This window comes from Podarcis tiliguerta (assembly GCF_965153285.1).
Source record: "Podarcis tiliguerta genome assembly, chromosome: 7".
Taxonomy (NCBI): domain Eukaryota; kingdom Metazoa; phylum Chordata; class Lepidosauria; order Squamata; family Lacertidae; genus Podarcis; species Podarcis tiliguerta.
In genome coordinates this window covers 44527402-44543890 of record NC_139540.1, presented here as the reverse complement: position 1 = coordinate 44543890, position 16489 = coordinate 44527402, and the positions used below count along the sequence as shown (strand labels likewise).

Below are 16489 nucleotides of genomic sequence, written 5' to 3'. Positions count from 1 at the left end.
CACACTCAAAGATTATTAAATAAAAAAACATTCATAGCAATCTAAATAGGTAGTGGCGGGGTCTCCCTCTTTTCTTGTCTAGAAAAGACAACAATAACACCACACGCACACACAAACCTGTCGCCCGATGAGAAATTGAGGCATCTGCGCCCAGGGGGGGGGCGCCGGGAAACGCAGCCCGCTTCGCCGAGGCCACGAAATTGTTTTCCGACAGATACAATTCAAAAATCCACTGAGAGAGACCCGAGCCAGCTCCTGGGCGCAGATGCCTCGGTTTCTGGACCGACTGATGATGACAGATACCTAGTTGATAACCTCCGAGGGAAGAAGTTATTTTAATTTCCAGTCACTTTCCTGTTAAGTACCATATCGGTGTGTATGCAGTTAAGATAAGAGAGCCAAAGGCCCGGGAGAGGGAGCGAGTGGAAGAGAGGAAAGGCAGAGAGCGGCGAGAAGGGAAGGCCGAAGGAAAGAACCGAGGTCCAAGCTGGAGATCTGGCCCGGTCGGGAGATCCTGGATCTCCGCAGATTTGGTCCTGGGCAAAGAGACCTGGGTTCAGCTGCCTGGGAGGGATCAGAAGCGGGGAGAAAAGGGGGGGGGAGGCCGCTTTAACTTCAAAATAAAAGAAAACACATTTTCTCTCCTGATTCCTTCACAGGAATCTTCGCAGAACTAGAGGAGCGAAGAGAAAAACGAAGAAACACAATAAAGGAAGAAATATAAACCTTGCCATGACTGAATTTAAAATCAGAGGAAGAAAATGGTTTGTGTATTTATTAATTTATTTGTTTGTTTATTCATTCATTTATTTACTTACTTACTAAGAAAAGGATGTGATACCCTGAAGCGATAGAATAAGAGGAAGCATGAAGGGGAAAGACGGAAGGGGTGGCATTGCGCGTGAATTCCCGAGGCAATTTTGGGAGCCGCGCATTTGCCGGAGGGGTTTTGCCTGCGCTCGGCTTTTCCCGATCCTGTCCCAGCCCCCCCTCGCCTCTTTCCCCAGCACCTCATTGGCTTACAAGGGGAGGGAGGGGAGGGCTGGCTTGGCCTCTCCTCCCCTGCGCCAGCTTGTCTTCCTGGGCGCGCGGGGGGGGGCTGGCTGGCGCTGGGACAGGCACCCCCGCCAAGCCACCCCCACCCAATCAGCTAGCCACCCCCACCCAATCAGCTAGCCACCCCCACCGTCCTTCTTTCCCTGCCCCCACTCTCTCTCCTCGCTGTTTGCTCAGAGCTCCCTGACTCCAATCAGGACTTGCTGGCTGCACTTTTCCGGCCGCGCGGAGAGAGGCGCCTCCTTTCGCTCGGCTCTTTATACGTTCAGCAGCAGCCGCCGCCGCGCAGCCCCGCTCGCCTCGCCACTCCGCCTTGGCAGCCTTGCCGCCTGCAGAGACACACCCGACAAGGACCCTCGCAGAGCCAGAGCCGCCGCCACAAAGGTGCGACTGGGGAACTTGGAGAGGGAGGGGGGTCCCTGGACTTCTCCAGGGCCCGGCGAGGCCCCCAGCCCGGGCAGTCAGCATCCTCTTCTCGGGGTCTGCTTAAACTGCCCCGTCGGCCTCTGATAGCTGACATCTCGGCTCCCCCTACCCTGAGAACCCCCCGCCCTTTGCGCCTTTCGCGGGAGAATTTGGGCACCTAGAGCCTCTGCGGCCGGAGCGCGGGCGAGGCTTTGCCTGCTCTGGGCGCACGGCTGCGGCGGCACTGGGACGCTCCCCGGATCAATGATCCGGAGCCTGGACCGTGGGGAGGGCTGGAATAAGGCCGAGACGGCAAGCAGGGCTCGGGGCTTTTACTGGCCTTGCGGATGATGCGCCTGCGGGTCCCCCTCGGCAGGCCGCGGCGAGCCGGAGAGGAGGCGCAGGAACCGTGGCTTAGACTGGCACCGACCTCCTCTTTCTCCTCCTCCCTTGGCAGTTTTGATCCTCGAGGGTGGGGGGCAACCCACACAGCCAACCCCGACCCTGCCTGTCCTGGGACCCCCAAGAAGGGAGGGTGTCACTGACCACCCCCTGACTTTCCTGCCCTTGCGCCCTTGGGCACCTTTTCTCCGCCGCCCCCGTTCGCTTGCATTGCGAATTGTTTTCATTCTGGAGCCACTCCAGTGACTCATTGGCTGAAACCAAGGAGTGGGGCAGGGCGGCGAGCGGGCTGTTGGTGGGCGGGGGTGGCTGGTCCTTGCTGAGGCGGCCCGCAGCCCCCGCCCCCTCTGGCTTTTATCACTCGCTCTGCCTGTAAGCAAAAGGCAGCCCGGGCGGAGCGAGCGGACCCGGCGGGCGGGCGGGCAGGCTGAGCGCTGCTGCTGCTGTTCTGGGGGCAGGCGCTACACCGGAGGGACTCCCGATCCTGGAAGACGCTGAGGTGGGACCAAGCGAGGAGTAGCCTGCTGAGATCTTCCCACCCACCCCAGGCCCGCTTGCTTGCTTTGCTTTCCTTTTGACGCGGCGCAGGCGCTGCGCTTTCCTGCTGCGTCCCCGCGGAGCTCGAAGAGCTGCGTTGCGCTGCCGGTGCGGCCGACTCCACTGGCTCGGCTCTGTTTTGCAGGTGGGAAAGCCAAGGCTGGGGAGGAGGAAAGAGGGCCGGATTGTCCAGGGGGTCCGTGGCGGGGATGGGATTGGGGGAAGCCAAGGAGGAGGAAATGGCTCGCTTCTTGTGCGCGAAAGATCCGGAGGACTGCGCGGCCGCCGGTGTGGGAGCCGAGAGCCGCGCGCTCTCGACAGGCCTCGTTTTATTTGGTGTCAGTGGCTAGCTACGGCGGGCGGCTTAAAAACCCTTTCCTGTAGCTTCGGTTGTGAGGGTCGAGGTTGTGGTTCCTTAGTGGTGAGTGGCTAGCACTCTGCACGTGCCCAGAGGCACTCCTCGCCAACAACGTGCTTCTAAGGTGCAAGACACTCAGGTGTTTGGGCAGGCCGGGTGGGGAGAGAGAGCACCGTCTACCTCTGGCTTTTGCTAACGGGCTTCCCCCCCTTCTCTTCCTCCCTAGCTTCCAAGCAGGAGCTGCCGCCGCCGCTGCGAGGCCGAGGGAGAATCGCTGAGCGCTTCGGGGCTGGATGGCCCTGGCTGAGAGTGGCTGGTGCCTGCTGAAGCGCTGCGGCCCCGACGACTTGCCCTACTCGTTGGCACCGCGGGAGCTGCCCTGCCCTTCGCCGTCGCCCTCCTCGTCCTCGGGCTGCTCCCCTGGCGGCAGCGGTAGCGGCAGCGGCGGCGGCCGGACCTTCAAGCAGGAGCCGGGCGGAGCGCTGCAGACCTCGCAGCCGCTGGGCCTCCCCGACGGCCGGCCCTTTCTGGGCCCCTTCGTCTCCTTGGCCGCGGCGCCGTCCGGCCTTTCCAGCTGGGAGGACGTGCTGCTTTTCGCGGACCTGGATCAGGCCAACAAGCTCATCTGGTCCAGCCGCACGTCGGCCAAGCTGAGCCCGGATCCCTCGCAGCCGCTCCCGCAGCAGCAGCCGCCGCCCGTCGAGGATATGTACCACCACCCGCACGCGCATCACCATCCGCATCACCAGGGGCTGCAGCCGGGCCCTTACGACGGCTCGTCCCCGGGCACGGGCGGCGCAGGCGGCGGCTTCGTGCCTTCCTCGGCAGGATCGCCCGTCTACGTGCCTACCACCCGCGTGAGCTCCATGCTGCCTTACCTGCCCAGTACCCCGGGGCCCGGGCAGGCCGGCGGGCCGGCGGCGTGGCCCCCGCAAGCGGGCCCAGAAAGCCCCTCCGCGCCCTACGGCGCCACGGGTGGCGGGTGCGCCCACCCGGCGTCGGGCCGCTTCAGCTACCCGGCCAGCAGCTCGCCGGCGAGCAACGGCGCGGCCCGGGAGTCGGCCGCCTACAGCCCCCGCGAGCAGTTCCGGTCCTTGAACGGATCCTATTACGCGCCCTACGTGGGCTCCCAGTTCACCAGCCCGGGCTGGGGAAGCCCCTTCGACAACTCCATGCTGCACTGCCTGCCCAACCGGGCCGGGCCCCTCGCCATGCGGCCTTCTAGCGCAGGTAAGGCGGGAACCAGAGGGTGGCAATCCAAAATTGCGGGAGAGAGGCAAGAGAGGGAACGCAGACGGGTGGGGAGGGCAGGACATCGGGTGGGAATCCGAATTAACAAGCGGCAGAAGTTTGCATGGAAAAGGTGTTCTGGGTCAGCAAGAATCCTAGGGAAATTAAGCAAACTGAGCGTGTGTAGACTGTTAACTCTAAAAGGTGCTGCTGTATTTTAAAAGGTGATGCTGATGATTTATGCTTCTTATTTGAACATGAACAGAGGTTTCTAGTGTTCTTGGCTTGACAAATAAGAGGCACATTTTCTACCCAGAAATCGCCACAAGCACCCGGTTCCTAATCGCTTCTGCACTGTCTTGGGTCCACTGCGCTCTTTTGTGCATGATGCGGGAAAGGACCCCGAAAGTGCAAAAGAGGAGAAACCGGCATCAAAAGCTGGACCCGCTGGCCGTGGCGGTTGTGCGCAGCCAGAAAGACGGGAGCTTTATCTTCTCTGCCCGTAACCCTCTCCAAGTGACCCCTTAGCTGTTGCTGGGATTCTGGCTTGGCCAGGACTCGGGAAGGATTTGTTGGGAGGCAACGGTCAGGCTTTCAGCTGCTCCTGACCGGAGGCTTGCAAGGACCGGTTCCTACTCTGGGAATAAAGAGGGCACATCCATCCAAATATTAATCACAGCCAGTCTGCTTCTAAGCGATATACAGGAGACCCAATACAGAAAGACAAAATGGCTAGACATGGTTGCAGTTCGTATTGGACATAGAGATTGATATACACAGATAGAGGCTGAGAGATGTAGAGGTTTCCATGTAAATGCTTGGCTCCCCATTGCCCCAATGAACGTGGCTGGATGGTGGCCCTGTTTATCTATTGAGTAGGAAATGGATGATGGAAAAGGGGTTGTACGTGCGCGCGCGTGTGTCCAGATTCAGGAAATCTGAATAAATGAGTGTAACTATAGGGATGACATCTCTTTGAAAGCGGACAGTTCAATACAAATTCAGGATTCAAATATTATGGTTGTTATTTGTGTAGCTGATGGGAAAAGCTCATTACGAAACCCCGGTGGAGGGAAGGTCTTGGGCGAGGAGATTTGGCAGGCAGGGAAAGGGTTAAACGCCCCCCTTCCCCGAAGGAGCCTTCAGGCTACCATCACGCGCCCTAGCGCCGACCTAACCTGCAGTTTGGGGCTAAGGAGGTGGTAGGAAACTGACGCTTTGAGCAGCGTGACCTCACCTCGTGAGCGCCGCTTTGTCGTGCTGGGTGCTGGGTTGAGAAGTTTGGAAAGGGAAAGAGATTTCCTTCCTCGGGGCTGAAATCTAAGGGTGGCGCAGGGAAAGATGGCCTCCCTTTTCTCGCCCGCAGCTGGAAAGAAACCTGTGAACAGAGGCGCCCCGGGGAGTTGGCCTGGGAAGGGGTGGCATTAAAATGCTATAGGGCTTTTCCGGGGAGGGAAGCAAGCAGCCTCATTAAACGTACTTTTAGAATCCTTTGGCTTTCCGTCGAAGATCTTTAAAGGCCATAAAACATATTAAAATGTGTGAATGTGTGGGTGTTAAAATAATTGTCCGCTAAAACTTATTTATTAGAATCAGGCATTTAAGTTTGCTTAGTCCTCACGTGCCTGTTCAGGGTTGAATGTTCAGCATAAATTCAGTGAATATACATGAAAAATTGCAATTAGATAACTTTTAAGTGAAATGTTGTTTATCCCAAATTGGTGGGGCAAATGTAGAATTTCAGCTGCTTTTTAAGATACGGCTGGTAGTGGCCACAATTCGCTAGTGAGCATTGCAAGGAGGTTTCTGGGGTCCTCTTCCGTGGTTTCATTTCTATATGTGAAAATCAGACCACCTAAGGAGTGAAAAAAAAGCACTGTTTTACTCTGTGGTGGTTATTATTCAAAAATTTAACTCCTCACCTCACCTCTCCTACTGATCTCCCTAAATAAAATAATGGCATAAATAAATATCTGGTTGCCATATTTATTTTCTTTAAAAAGAATAAAGCAATTAGAATTCCAGCAATTAAGACCCCCCCCCTTAAAATAGAGATTCCCATTTGGAAGCAGTCAGTAATATCATTCCAGGTAGATTTCTTTAAAAATTGATTTGTCTTAATGCTTTGATCAAATGCTTGGGGAAGGACCCTGAGGAAAAAGTCTGGGTGTCAGATGTATTCTTAAACCAAACGTTTGTACAGGATATTTTGGACTTCGTTCTAGTAATCGACTTTTTTAAAAAAAGGTCTTCCAATTTCATACAAAACATCAGTATTTAGTCCACAACATTTACAACCACCCACCTACCTGCTTCACCTGTGTGAAAGCCTCACCGTTTGCGTTTCCTAGTGAGAGAATTAGCACAAGGCCTCCCACCCTGACTTGGTTAGCCCAGGGTAAATAGGTAAAATGTGTCTAGTATACTGGCTACTAATATAATTCCTTTTGGGTTTAGCCACACAAAAAGAGGACACTGCATAAGAATGTAGCAAGTCCCTGGGTTGAACGGAACTTTAATGGGATGGTTGAAAGTGAAAGGAAAGAAAGGTACCACTTCATTAGATCTTTTTCAGATAACATCTTTTTTTAAAAAAAAGTAGATTTAGCAGCTGCAAAGCCATCCCATATATCCATTTAGTTGGAAGTTAGGTGTTTCATTTTAATATAGCTTGGGGACCTTGTGTTGTGGGAAATGATTGATAATTTAATTAAACTAATATTTAATTCCAAGATTGTGTTGGAAGATATTTTGGACCTTTACTGGCTATTTCTATAATCGTAATTTCATTTATTGACAAAGATATTTTGGACCAGTTGTGATCTCTAAGGAACTGGACTCTTTTTTGCTTCTTGTAGTGACTTCTTTTACTTACTTTCTTAAAGAGATAGCATTTATTCCCCCACCTTTAGCAAGACCTACTGTAAAAAGAAAAGGAGAAAAAGATGGCTGCCTGTATCCAAAATGCCACATACATGCTGACATATGTGCCAAAAGACAAGTCACAAACGGCTGGGACCCTTGCGGAGCTGCCAAACACTTGGCAACTGCCTTCCACCATCTCACACCAGGCTCCTCGAAATGGGTTTTGTCAAATGGACCTTTATTGGGTGAGGGTGGAGGAGAGAGATGGCTGTCACATAGCGCTGCGCAGTAAGCAGGGCATGGACAAATGTGCAGGGCTGGGCGACTGGTTTTTCTTTAAAGGGTCCAATATTTTAATTTCTACAAGGTATTGGCTGCTGGATCAGGCCGGAGACCCATCAGGTCCAGCAATCCTGGCCTTCCAGAAGCCAACAAAATGGTTCTGGGAAGCCCAGTAGAAGAACCTGAGCTCGCTTGCAACAGCTGCGATTCCCAACAGCTGGTATAATATACCTAGAGTCGTACTGCCTTGATTGCCAAGTAATGGCCTTCTTTTAAATCTCGTAATAACCCCGGCCGGAATTTAACTAAATGGGCGGGACACCTTTAAAAAAATTAAATTAAATAAAAAACCGAATCGCTCGGGTTCTTTTCACATGCAATCCTAGAACGCCGCACCCGCCCCTGCCCCCTGTTGAGAACAATGGAGCAAGCCCAAAGCGCCCTGATAAGATAGAAACCTTTGAAAACTGGCTTTATTATAGTTTTTCTCAACGCTTAGCATCGATGTTCTCCTGGCGAGGTGTGAAAAAATAGCTTAAAGGGAGAGACGGAGATATCTGTCCGCCACCCTTTTCTCCACCCTCCCCTTGCTCTTGAGGGAGAGAAAATGTGCTCATTGTATTAAACCACAATAGGCTGCGCAATTGCTGCCGTTGATTTTTTTTCTCCTGCAGACAAAAAACCCGGGATCGTTTCCCCGGGCATTTCTTTGCAAAACCCAAGTTAACCTAATCAAGGGCCTACTTGGCTGCAAGATTGTGCCTTCAAACGGCTGGGAATGATTGAATCAGTTTCAAGGTTGGGCGCCCCAAAGCCCGTTGCTCTATTATCCCTTCGATTTGACTAGGAACCGGTTTTATTTGACTTGGCAAAAAAGGGGGGGGAGTGGGAGGGGAAGAAGAGAGGACTGTGTGTCTTAAATTAGTTCATCTGCATCTAGGGGACGTGTCTCTGCAAAATACAAAAACTCAGGCTGCTAGCTGGTTAAAGTTCAGTGAGTGCTTTTTAGCCCATTGATTGATTGGGTAACCTTTTAAAACAAACATTAGTTTCTCAATACCGCATTGTTGTAAAAAAAAAAAAAAAAAAGGCATCCAGGATGATTTTCCAAAATCAATTAGGAGAACTCTGAATGAAATTAAGCATCTCCCCCCCCCCCAAATAATGCAGAAGAATCAAATATTGCATTTTTGAAAAATAATTTACTTAAATTCGCTGAATTCAATACCATGATAAAATCAGAATGGTGTTGAAAATAAGTGTTTAAAGATTAATATATTAACCATTGGTCTGAATCATTTCAGAAAAAACCCCCACAACTCATCCCAAATTTGTGTCACTAAACTAAATTGAAAGCAGGGTATATTCATTTTTTATATAAAAAAAAACTTTAAATATTTGTTTCACTCCTTTTTTTGAATGAAACAAATATTTAAAGGGAGTTGATTTTTTTTAAAAAAAACACCAAGTGTACCATACTTATAGTTTATTTTAGTGACACAAAGCTTTTTACTACTCTAAATTAAAACTTGGTCCATTGTCTCATGGTAGAAATGCTTCCCACCCCTCTATACCCAACTCAGTCTTAACTGTGTGGGACTTTACTGTATCCATGATGTGATATCTAGAAAGATGTTGCATTTTCACAAAATCAGAGTTCTGTTTAGAGTCCCTAAAAGCCTTTGTTCCAGTTCTAAATAGACTTAATGTGTTTAGAAATGAATTCAACAGGGGGGGGAACCTTACTGCGGAGTTACTGTGTAACTGTTCTCAGAACATTTGAGGAAGTAGGCTGTTGCCTTAGAAAACTCACTGCAAGCAGTTACATTCTGATCCTTCCTACAATGATTCCAATACCAAGGCCAAGTATTGGGCTCTGCATATGCTACCTTTGTAACTGGTGCAGAACAATAGTTGCAGGCAAGATATTATCAGTAAGGGTCCCTGGATCTAATCTTAACTGAGCCATGGAGTCACTGGGTGGTCTTGCACTAAGTACTGTCTCTCACTTAACCTCTTCTACTCCTTGGTCAGTAATATTGACCTACCTAACTCTGGTCTAAGTGAAGATCCTTGGGGAAATGTGTAAATGTTGCTTAGCCAGTATTGATGGTAAAAAATAAAGATTGTCCCAAGTTCTGTTGGACAAGTTACATTTTGATGCTTATGGTTGGGGGGGAGGGAGGAGGAGAGATTTGATAGCCACCCTCTGATGTAACTTGAGGGAGTCCTCATTGTTTGTGTGTAAAACACTGTAGGAGGGGAGCCTTTGGATCACAGCCAATACATGCAGCGAAGGCATCCTATGTACATTGACTAAAGTGAAGGCCCATTAATCTAAATGGTACTTAGAATGCAATCCTATACTTGTATGCTCAGCCCCACTGAGTTCAGCAGGACAATATAAAGTAATTGGGGACGTGGAGGGATGCAAGGGACAGATTTGCTTCTGGGGCCCCGATGCCATTGGTGGTTGGGGCCAGAGGCAAAAGCAGTTGGAGCAATGGCTGTAGTCGTGACCTTTGTTATTTTCTACACATTTGGTCCCCTGGAGTATAGGGTTGCAACCTCAGTTACGTAGAAACATGCATGAGATTGTAGCGCACGGCTGCGATCCTGCACACACTTACCTTCAAGTGGTTTCAAGGAGACTCAGTGTATAGGATTGTTCATTCGTTGAAATACTTCTATATAGAGTACTCTGAGCTCCATTGGAGGGACACTAAATCATAACAATTTCTACCACTGTCACTATCCTTGCAGAGTCTGGGAATAAGATGTACTTTGCTTTTCCTGCGCACAGTTTATTTTGGAAACTGTCACTAATAAACAAGTACACTGGGAAATTCTTTGTGTAAAGTAAAACTGAATAAAACAGAACGTACGTCTGAACCTCGTCCACTCACTTTTCAAGCAGAGTGAGTCGGGGGACTGTATTGCCATCCAGCCTAGGCATACAGCTGATGCAGACCAAATTTATATTGCAATGCACATGTCAGTGCTTTTAACCTGCATCTGCATAAGCTCTGTGCAAAGAAATTTGCTTCCACACATCTTGCTGGATCAATATGTTTATGTAGATTTCCTATATGTTTTACAGTAAATTTCCTGTAATATTTTTTTTTAAAATTGCTTCCTAAATTTCTCATGAAAGTTCTTAATAGGGTAGAAAGTTCTATAGGAGCTGAAAGGCTCCTGTCTCCTCCTCTCCCAGTTTTAGTACAGCTTCTAGTCAATGTAGCGAAACACTTGAGTGACTAAGATGGACTAAATGGGCCAACTCAGTGCCTGGCAGCTTCCTCTGTTACTAAATCGTGAAGGACAAGGGCCAGAATTTTGTTGGTGGGTGTTGGGGGATAGTGTTGTTGTGTTAAACTTTTCTGTATACACACATTTCTCATGCAAGTCTGCATTCTGTAAATTGTTCTTGCAAGAAAATTAATTTTAGATCAATATTTTTAAAACTTCAGCTATGTCTACAAAGACACTGTTCTGAAAAATGGATTGAAATAGTTTAATATAATTGATTGACTGTTAGTGCTAAATCAGCACAGCTCTTTTTGGAATCTAGGTTATGTCCATAAGTATACCTGCTTGCATGCTAAATGCTATGTTAGCCTGCTTAGATGGGACATACCAGCCTTGATTTTTCAGCCATCTTATCAAGCAAGTGAACACAACAAACAGTACTGCACCTTGCAATGACAGCTACAAACATAATGCATATTAATATAGATTCCAGCTTGGGGGCGTTGAAAGAATGAGGATCTCACAACTAATTAGCTGAAATAATTAATATTAAATTAAGTGCAACCACGAGAGATGCATAAATTGTTACCCGAAATCTGTCCACAGAGTAGATTTTTGATCTGGATTTTAATCATTATGCTAAATCATTGCTAGTTTATGAAATCCAGAATTCTAATGTACATTTTAAGAAAACAAATAAGCACAAAATTAATCTGGTTTTTTAATGGGAATAAAGTAAAGAGTGCATTAATTTAAATTTTATAAATGGCTAAATTATATTTGTGCTGCTAAGCAAGATACATGGAAGCAGACTCCACTAAAACCCATGAGGCTTGTTTCCAAATAAACTTTTTAGTATACATTTATTTTTGACAGCAGTTTCTCACTATTTAAAACCTCAATTTTAATGGATAAACGTAACCTAGGACGTTGAATATTATGGGTGGAACTTGGAACCATACTTCACTGCAGCAGACTACTGAAATGTCCTAAAATCTCCCATGTCTGTGTAAAGTGAGCGGTCTACCTGACAAATTTGTTGTGAGGACAACCAGATCTGAAGCAGATCTTTATAATTTTTTAAAATAATTTTAAAATAATTTGTTATTTATAAAACCTTTTTTTATTATAGAAGAGGAGGAGAGGGGGGGTCTTATTGTCTCGTGCAAACTCGTTTTCTTCAGGATAAGACACAGCGTGTGTGTGTTGTTTTTTGCATGGGGAGTGATCTCACTGTTTGACTCCAGTGTCCTTGAAGCCATGGCACGTGAGTCTTGTAGTGCAGAGATGAATAGATTTTTTCAGGAGCTATTCAAAAACTACAGGCTGACGTTGCACCAGGAATGAGTCCTGGCCTGCTGCGATTTTGCCTGTTCCATTTCTGCTCCTTTCCAAAAGACAAGATCTTTGGGGGGAGGGGGCTGGTGTCTCTCGCCCCGCCAGGATTTCGACTCCCCCATTCTTGTCGTTAAACACGAATCGCAAAGACTCCTTTGACATTTACGAGGTCCCTTTCACTTTCTTGCGTGCCCAAGAGCAGAAACCTAGGGCTGCAAAGCAGATAAAGGACAGGAGAGGCCGTTGAAACTGTTTCAAGCTATTTGCGCAGGGCGCTCAATGGGGGGAAAGTTACTTCCAGGCTTGCAAGTCGTGCCTATTTCCCAGCGGCTTCTCCTAAGGCAATGATCCGGTGACTTTCAACAGTAATCAATTATTTCCCAGGAGGAAAAAGCAGGAACAGTATTTCTCTAGTTCCTCTCGGTAGCAGGGAGATTTTATATGTGGGGGCCCGGTTCTGCTTTCTGGAAACCCTTTTGAGAATTAACCATGGATTCCCAAAAAGACTGAAAAACTAGGATATTGTTTCTTGAGGGTGGGAGGGAGAGGGATCATATATTCTCTAGATACGGACTTATCTTGCGGTGACTGAACTTTTGTGATAAAATCAGGCTGTGATCAGCAGCAGACATACTTGACGGGGGCCTAGGGACACTCAGAGGACGGCTTGCTTGCTTTCCCCCAAAGGTGCCATCAATTTACTTGAAATTACCCCTCCCCCCCCAAAAAAAAATCTGGTGGCATCTTAAAAGGGACAGTGTATTCCTATGCATATCTCTTCACAAGGGGGAGTCTCATTTAATTCAGCGGAGCGAACTCCCAGGAAAACGGATATTTGATTGTAACCTAAGAGATGTTTTTGTTTTTAATGGCATGGGCTTCTGTGATTATGAACTCCGGCTGGCAGATTGGTTTTAGCATTTTATTTTATTTTATTTTTGCGGTAACAAAGGAACTCCCGCTCGCAATTCGCATCCACTTCGATCCCATCAATACCTCTCAACTCGCAGCTTAAGTCCAGTTCTGTAATAGTTCTGTCCTCTGGTCAGAGAAATAGTCGGAAGCGGGCCGACCTTTGCACAGAGGCAAAACCTCCGATCTTTTTCAGAAGCTTGTCAGTATGCCGCCTGCCTGCGCTTTTCCACAGCCCCTTTTATTTCAGTTCCGCAGGTTTTAGGGTGTGTGGTTTTTTTTGGGGGGGGGGGAAAGAACGTCCCCTGGGATTTGCCAGAAACCTTCAAGGTCCTCTCGAAATCGAGGAATTTTGGGGGGGGGGGGAGTTAGGCTTTCGCCCCTCCCATTGATTTAAATGGAGTTTCCTTCCCCTTTCCAAAGAAACTGCTTGGGGGGCTGAAGTCCCTCGCAACTCGGCCCCAAAGGCAAATAGTGGGGATTTCAAGGGAGCCTGGAGCAGCCTGCTCCCAAGCATAATTAAATCACCGATTTCAATAGCGTTTTATTATAATCAAAAACCCGCATTTTTATATAAAAAATGAATGTTATGTTTTATTGCACTTGCACATTTATGTTGGACACCGCCTTGATATTTCACGAGGCGGTCTATAAAGGTTTCTATTAATCCATCAATAAAGGCACGCTCTCCTTGAGGGGGAAGCTGCACTCCCGTGCAAATTACTCCAAATGTATACCCAATTTTGACAATAAATTCCAGCGCATTCAAGGGGGCGAACTCTCCGTTAAGTGCATGTATTCTGAGGCTCAGTTACGCGGCATTGAGAACCACTAAACTCGGAGGGACTGACTTTGTGCAAGTAAGCTTGCCCAAGATCGGGCTGCATGCGGATCCCTGGAAATGAAAAACAAAAAACCCTTGTATCTATAGATCTACAGAGAAATGCGCTGGGGAAATTGCGGCTTTTAAAATCGCGACAGGGAATTCCCAGCCCTCGACTTAGGGTGGGAACACGTTGTCCTCCGTTATAAGCCGCGCCATTTTTTTGGCTTGGATTTCAAGGAAATCCGGAGCGATCGCAGAAATTGAGTTATTAACGTTCCAGGTCGCGATCCCAGCAAGGGACCCTCTTTCTAGATAAGCGGTAAAAACCAAGGAGCGGGCGCGAATTGCGAAGTGACTCCGATTTAAATAGCTTCAGAGAGGAGAAGACAGGGACATATTAAAATAAAAGGTGCTTAAGGGGCAAACCTAAACGCACTTATTCTAGAGTTAGCCCCATGGAGCAAGTGCAGATTTACTTCTGAGTCAAGGCACCACTCGTAAGCATTGCACCGCAAATGCACCGTGTTCCTGGGCGAGTCCGGTTGTTTTCCCATTTGGGTCTCCATCCTTACTCGGAAGGAAGCCGATCTGAAATCGCCAAGGCTTTACTTAGCATTTTGCGCAGCGTTTGCTGTGAAGAGCAACGCAAAAAGTTGCTGAAGCCAGAAAGCATCGCAAAAACCAAAGGCAAAAACTAATTTTGCTGGATTTTTAAAAGCTTGCTTTGGGTGATCTCTTTTCTGAGCCCGCTGCCGCGAGCCGATCCCCGCAGAGGGAAGGGAGACATGCGAGCCATTCAAAGCAGTCACGTCGGAAGACGAGATAGTAGCTGGGGAAGAACCGCAAAGGACTGGGGGGGAGGAGAGGGCACGACCGCCTTCCTGCCTGCGGTTCTCCTCGCCTCCAAGGCTGCTGGCTCGAGTTTTCCAGGGAACACCCAGATTCAGCAAATGCTGAATTTGCCTCCCATTTCTTGACCAGAGCGCCTGACTTGGGTGGGAGAGAAGGAGGAAGGGGATTGCAGCATTGCGAAAGAGATACCTGACCTTCCCTCCCGCTGCTGCTCCGACTGCTTCCCTCATGACTGCAATCCTCTCCAAATTGGAATTTATTTATTTTTTAAGCCCCAATTGAAAGGATCGTGTTTTTACAATTTGCTGCAAACTAAAGGCAGGCTTATTGTTTCTGAATGCAAGCCGGAGAAGTAGGGCGGCAGGATCCGTTTATTACTTTCATTATTGAACAGTACCAAGGACACGCAAGATCAAGATGGGAGAATACTCTGCAAATTTAGTGTCCAGGTAGATGGTTGATAGGAATTGGAAGAAATGGGAGCCGGTTACATCTCAGCTGGCAGGACTGTTCTGTTGCAAACAGACCTCTATGTCCCCAACCTAAAACAGCCTCTCTGTAGTTCCAGGCGTAGGAACCAGACCCAACAACAAGGCCAGATAGAGGTCCACTCTCTCCCCGTGCCGACTCTGGCAACACAACATCAGGGGTTCATTGATGTGCTCATCTTGCAAAGTGATATACACTACCATCCCCTTCCATCTAAGGCAAACGGGCCCGTCTCTCTGTGAAGGAATAGGCAGATACAAATTTGACACCAGCAATGGCAATATATAAACCAAGAAGAGAACATTTTGGTCTGCCGGGACTCTCTTGTCACTGAATATTAAGGTGGCTGTAAAGGAACGTCAAAGGGAGGCCCCTTAGGGAAATGTGATTCACACCATAAGTTCAGCTCTGCTCCTTTGGGTCTGATCAAGCCCCAAATGATCACATTTGGACTCCTTGGGGACTTGCAATTCAGTTTCAACCTGGAGCCTCCCTTTAAAATCACCAGCATTTGATTGTTTCTGCTTCTTATTTATTTACCCCAGCCCCCTTTTCCCTGACAGGAGACTCAAGATGGCTTACATATAAAAATGAGAACAGCTAAAACCAGAAAAACCCAATTGTTTCTTCGACGCTTGGTGCTAAGTTTTTAAAGGGTCGCTGAACTTATTCTGCCTACATCCCAGCTAAGGAGGTCCGGGTGGGGGTTTGTGTGGCTGCAGGGGAACTGTATGTACACCACTTTGGGTTCTATAATGGAAGAAAAATGGGGTGTATGTGTGTAACCTGTGTGTGTATATATACAGTATATGTATACCTGCAACTGAGAATTATAGTACTGTAAATGGATATGAAAAAGATTGACTTCCATTTAAGTTTGTGCCACTATAAAAATGCTAGTTTTTAAGATGCCGCAAGAAGTCTCTGTTTTTGCTGTTACAAATGACTCTGGGAACCACTTTGGAAAGTGTGCAGAGTTGGGGTTTTAGTGTCAGACTCAGATGGGGGGGGGGGGCAGAGAGAGAGATCTGGGTTCAGATCCCCTCCCATGAAGCTTTATTTGGTTGATCTTGAACCATTCACTACCTCTTACCCTAACCTACTTCACAGGGTTGTTGTGATTGTAAAATGAGCAGGGGGAATAGCTATCTACATGTTGCACCTTGGAGAAAAGCTGTTATAAATATTATTAAAGACATTTAATTTGCTGGGGGGAGGGGAAGCTCCACTGGTTTTAGGCTTCTGAGCAGAATCTGATCCTAACCACTTTACTCAGAAGTTGATTTTATTCTCTTAGCTCAGCGAGCTTGCAGCCAGACAGTATATGTGTGTTTACTTTTAAGTAAGTCCTGCTATGTTCATTGGTGCTAACTCCCAGGTAAACTTGGATAGGATGACTGCAGCTTCTAAATGTATCTAATGTGCACTTTGAATCCTTCTGTGAAGATATGGATTGATTGGGGGGCTGCAGGGCACCACTTGGAAATTTACTGTGGCTTTTTTCACTTCACTGTTTTGACTGTGGTGCACTTCTTGGCCACTGGCTGTGATGGGACTAGCCACTCTATGTCTTTGGGGAGGGAGAGCAATCCAGCCGATTTCTTTTTTGAGGGTGGAGAGGGGCGAGATAACTCCAAAGCAGTCAGCTGAGCCTCTGCATGACTTCCAAGCTAACCCAGCCTCTTTGC

The 16489-nt window shown here is 48.1% G+C and overlaps 1 protein-coding gene across 3 annotated transcripts in view; it reads left to right on the top strand.

Moving 5' to 3' along the window:
• Positions 1-439: 439 nt before the first annotated feature.
• The window catches only part of GATA6 (GATA binding protein 6), a 35361-nt gene continuing 19311 nt past the window's right edge, over positions 440-16489 (top strand). The window contains exons 1-3 of one of the 3 annotated variants that reach the window (XM_083449784.1): positions 440-764; positions 1234-1440; positions 2985-3988. In XM_083449784.1, coding sequence (XP_083305910.1) covers positions 3052-3988 — 937 coding nt within the window. In that variant the 5' untranslated portion in view covers positions 440-764; positions 1234-1440; positions 2985-3051. Of the gene's footprint in view, positions 765-1233; positions 1441-2231; positions 2363-2420; positions 2546-2984; positions 3989-16489 lie in introns of those variants that run through there. The other 2 variants (XM_083449785.1, XM_083449786.1) reach the window with 2 other exon arrangements.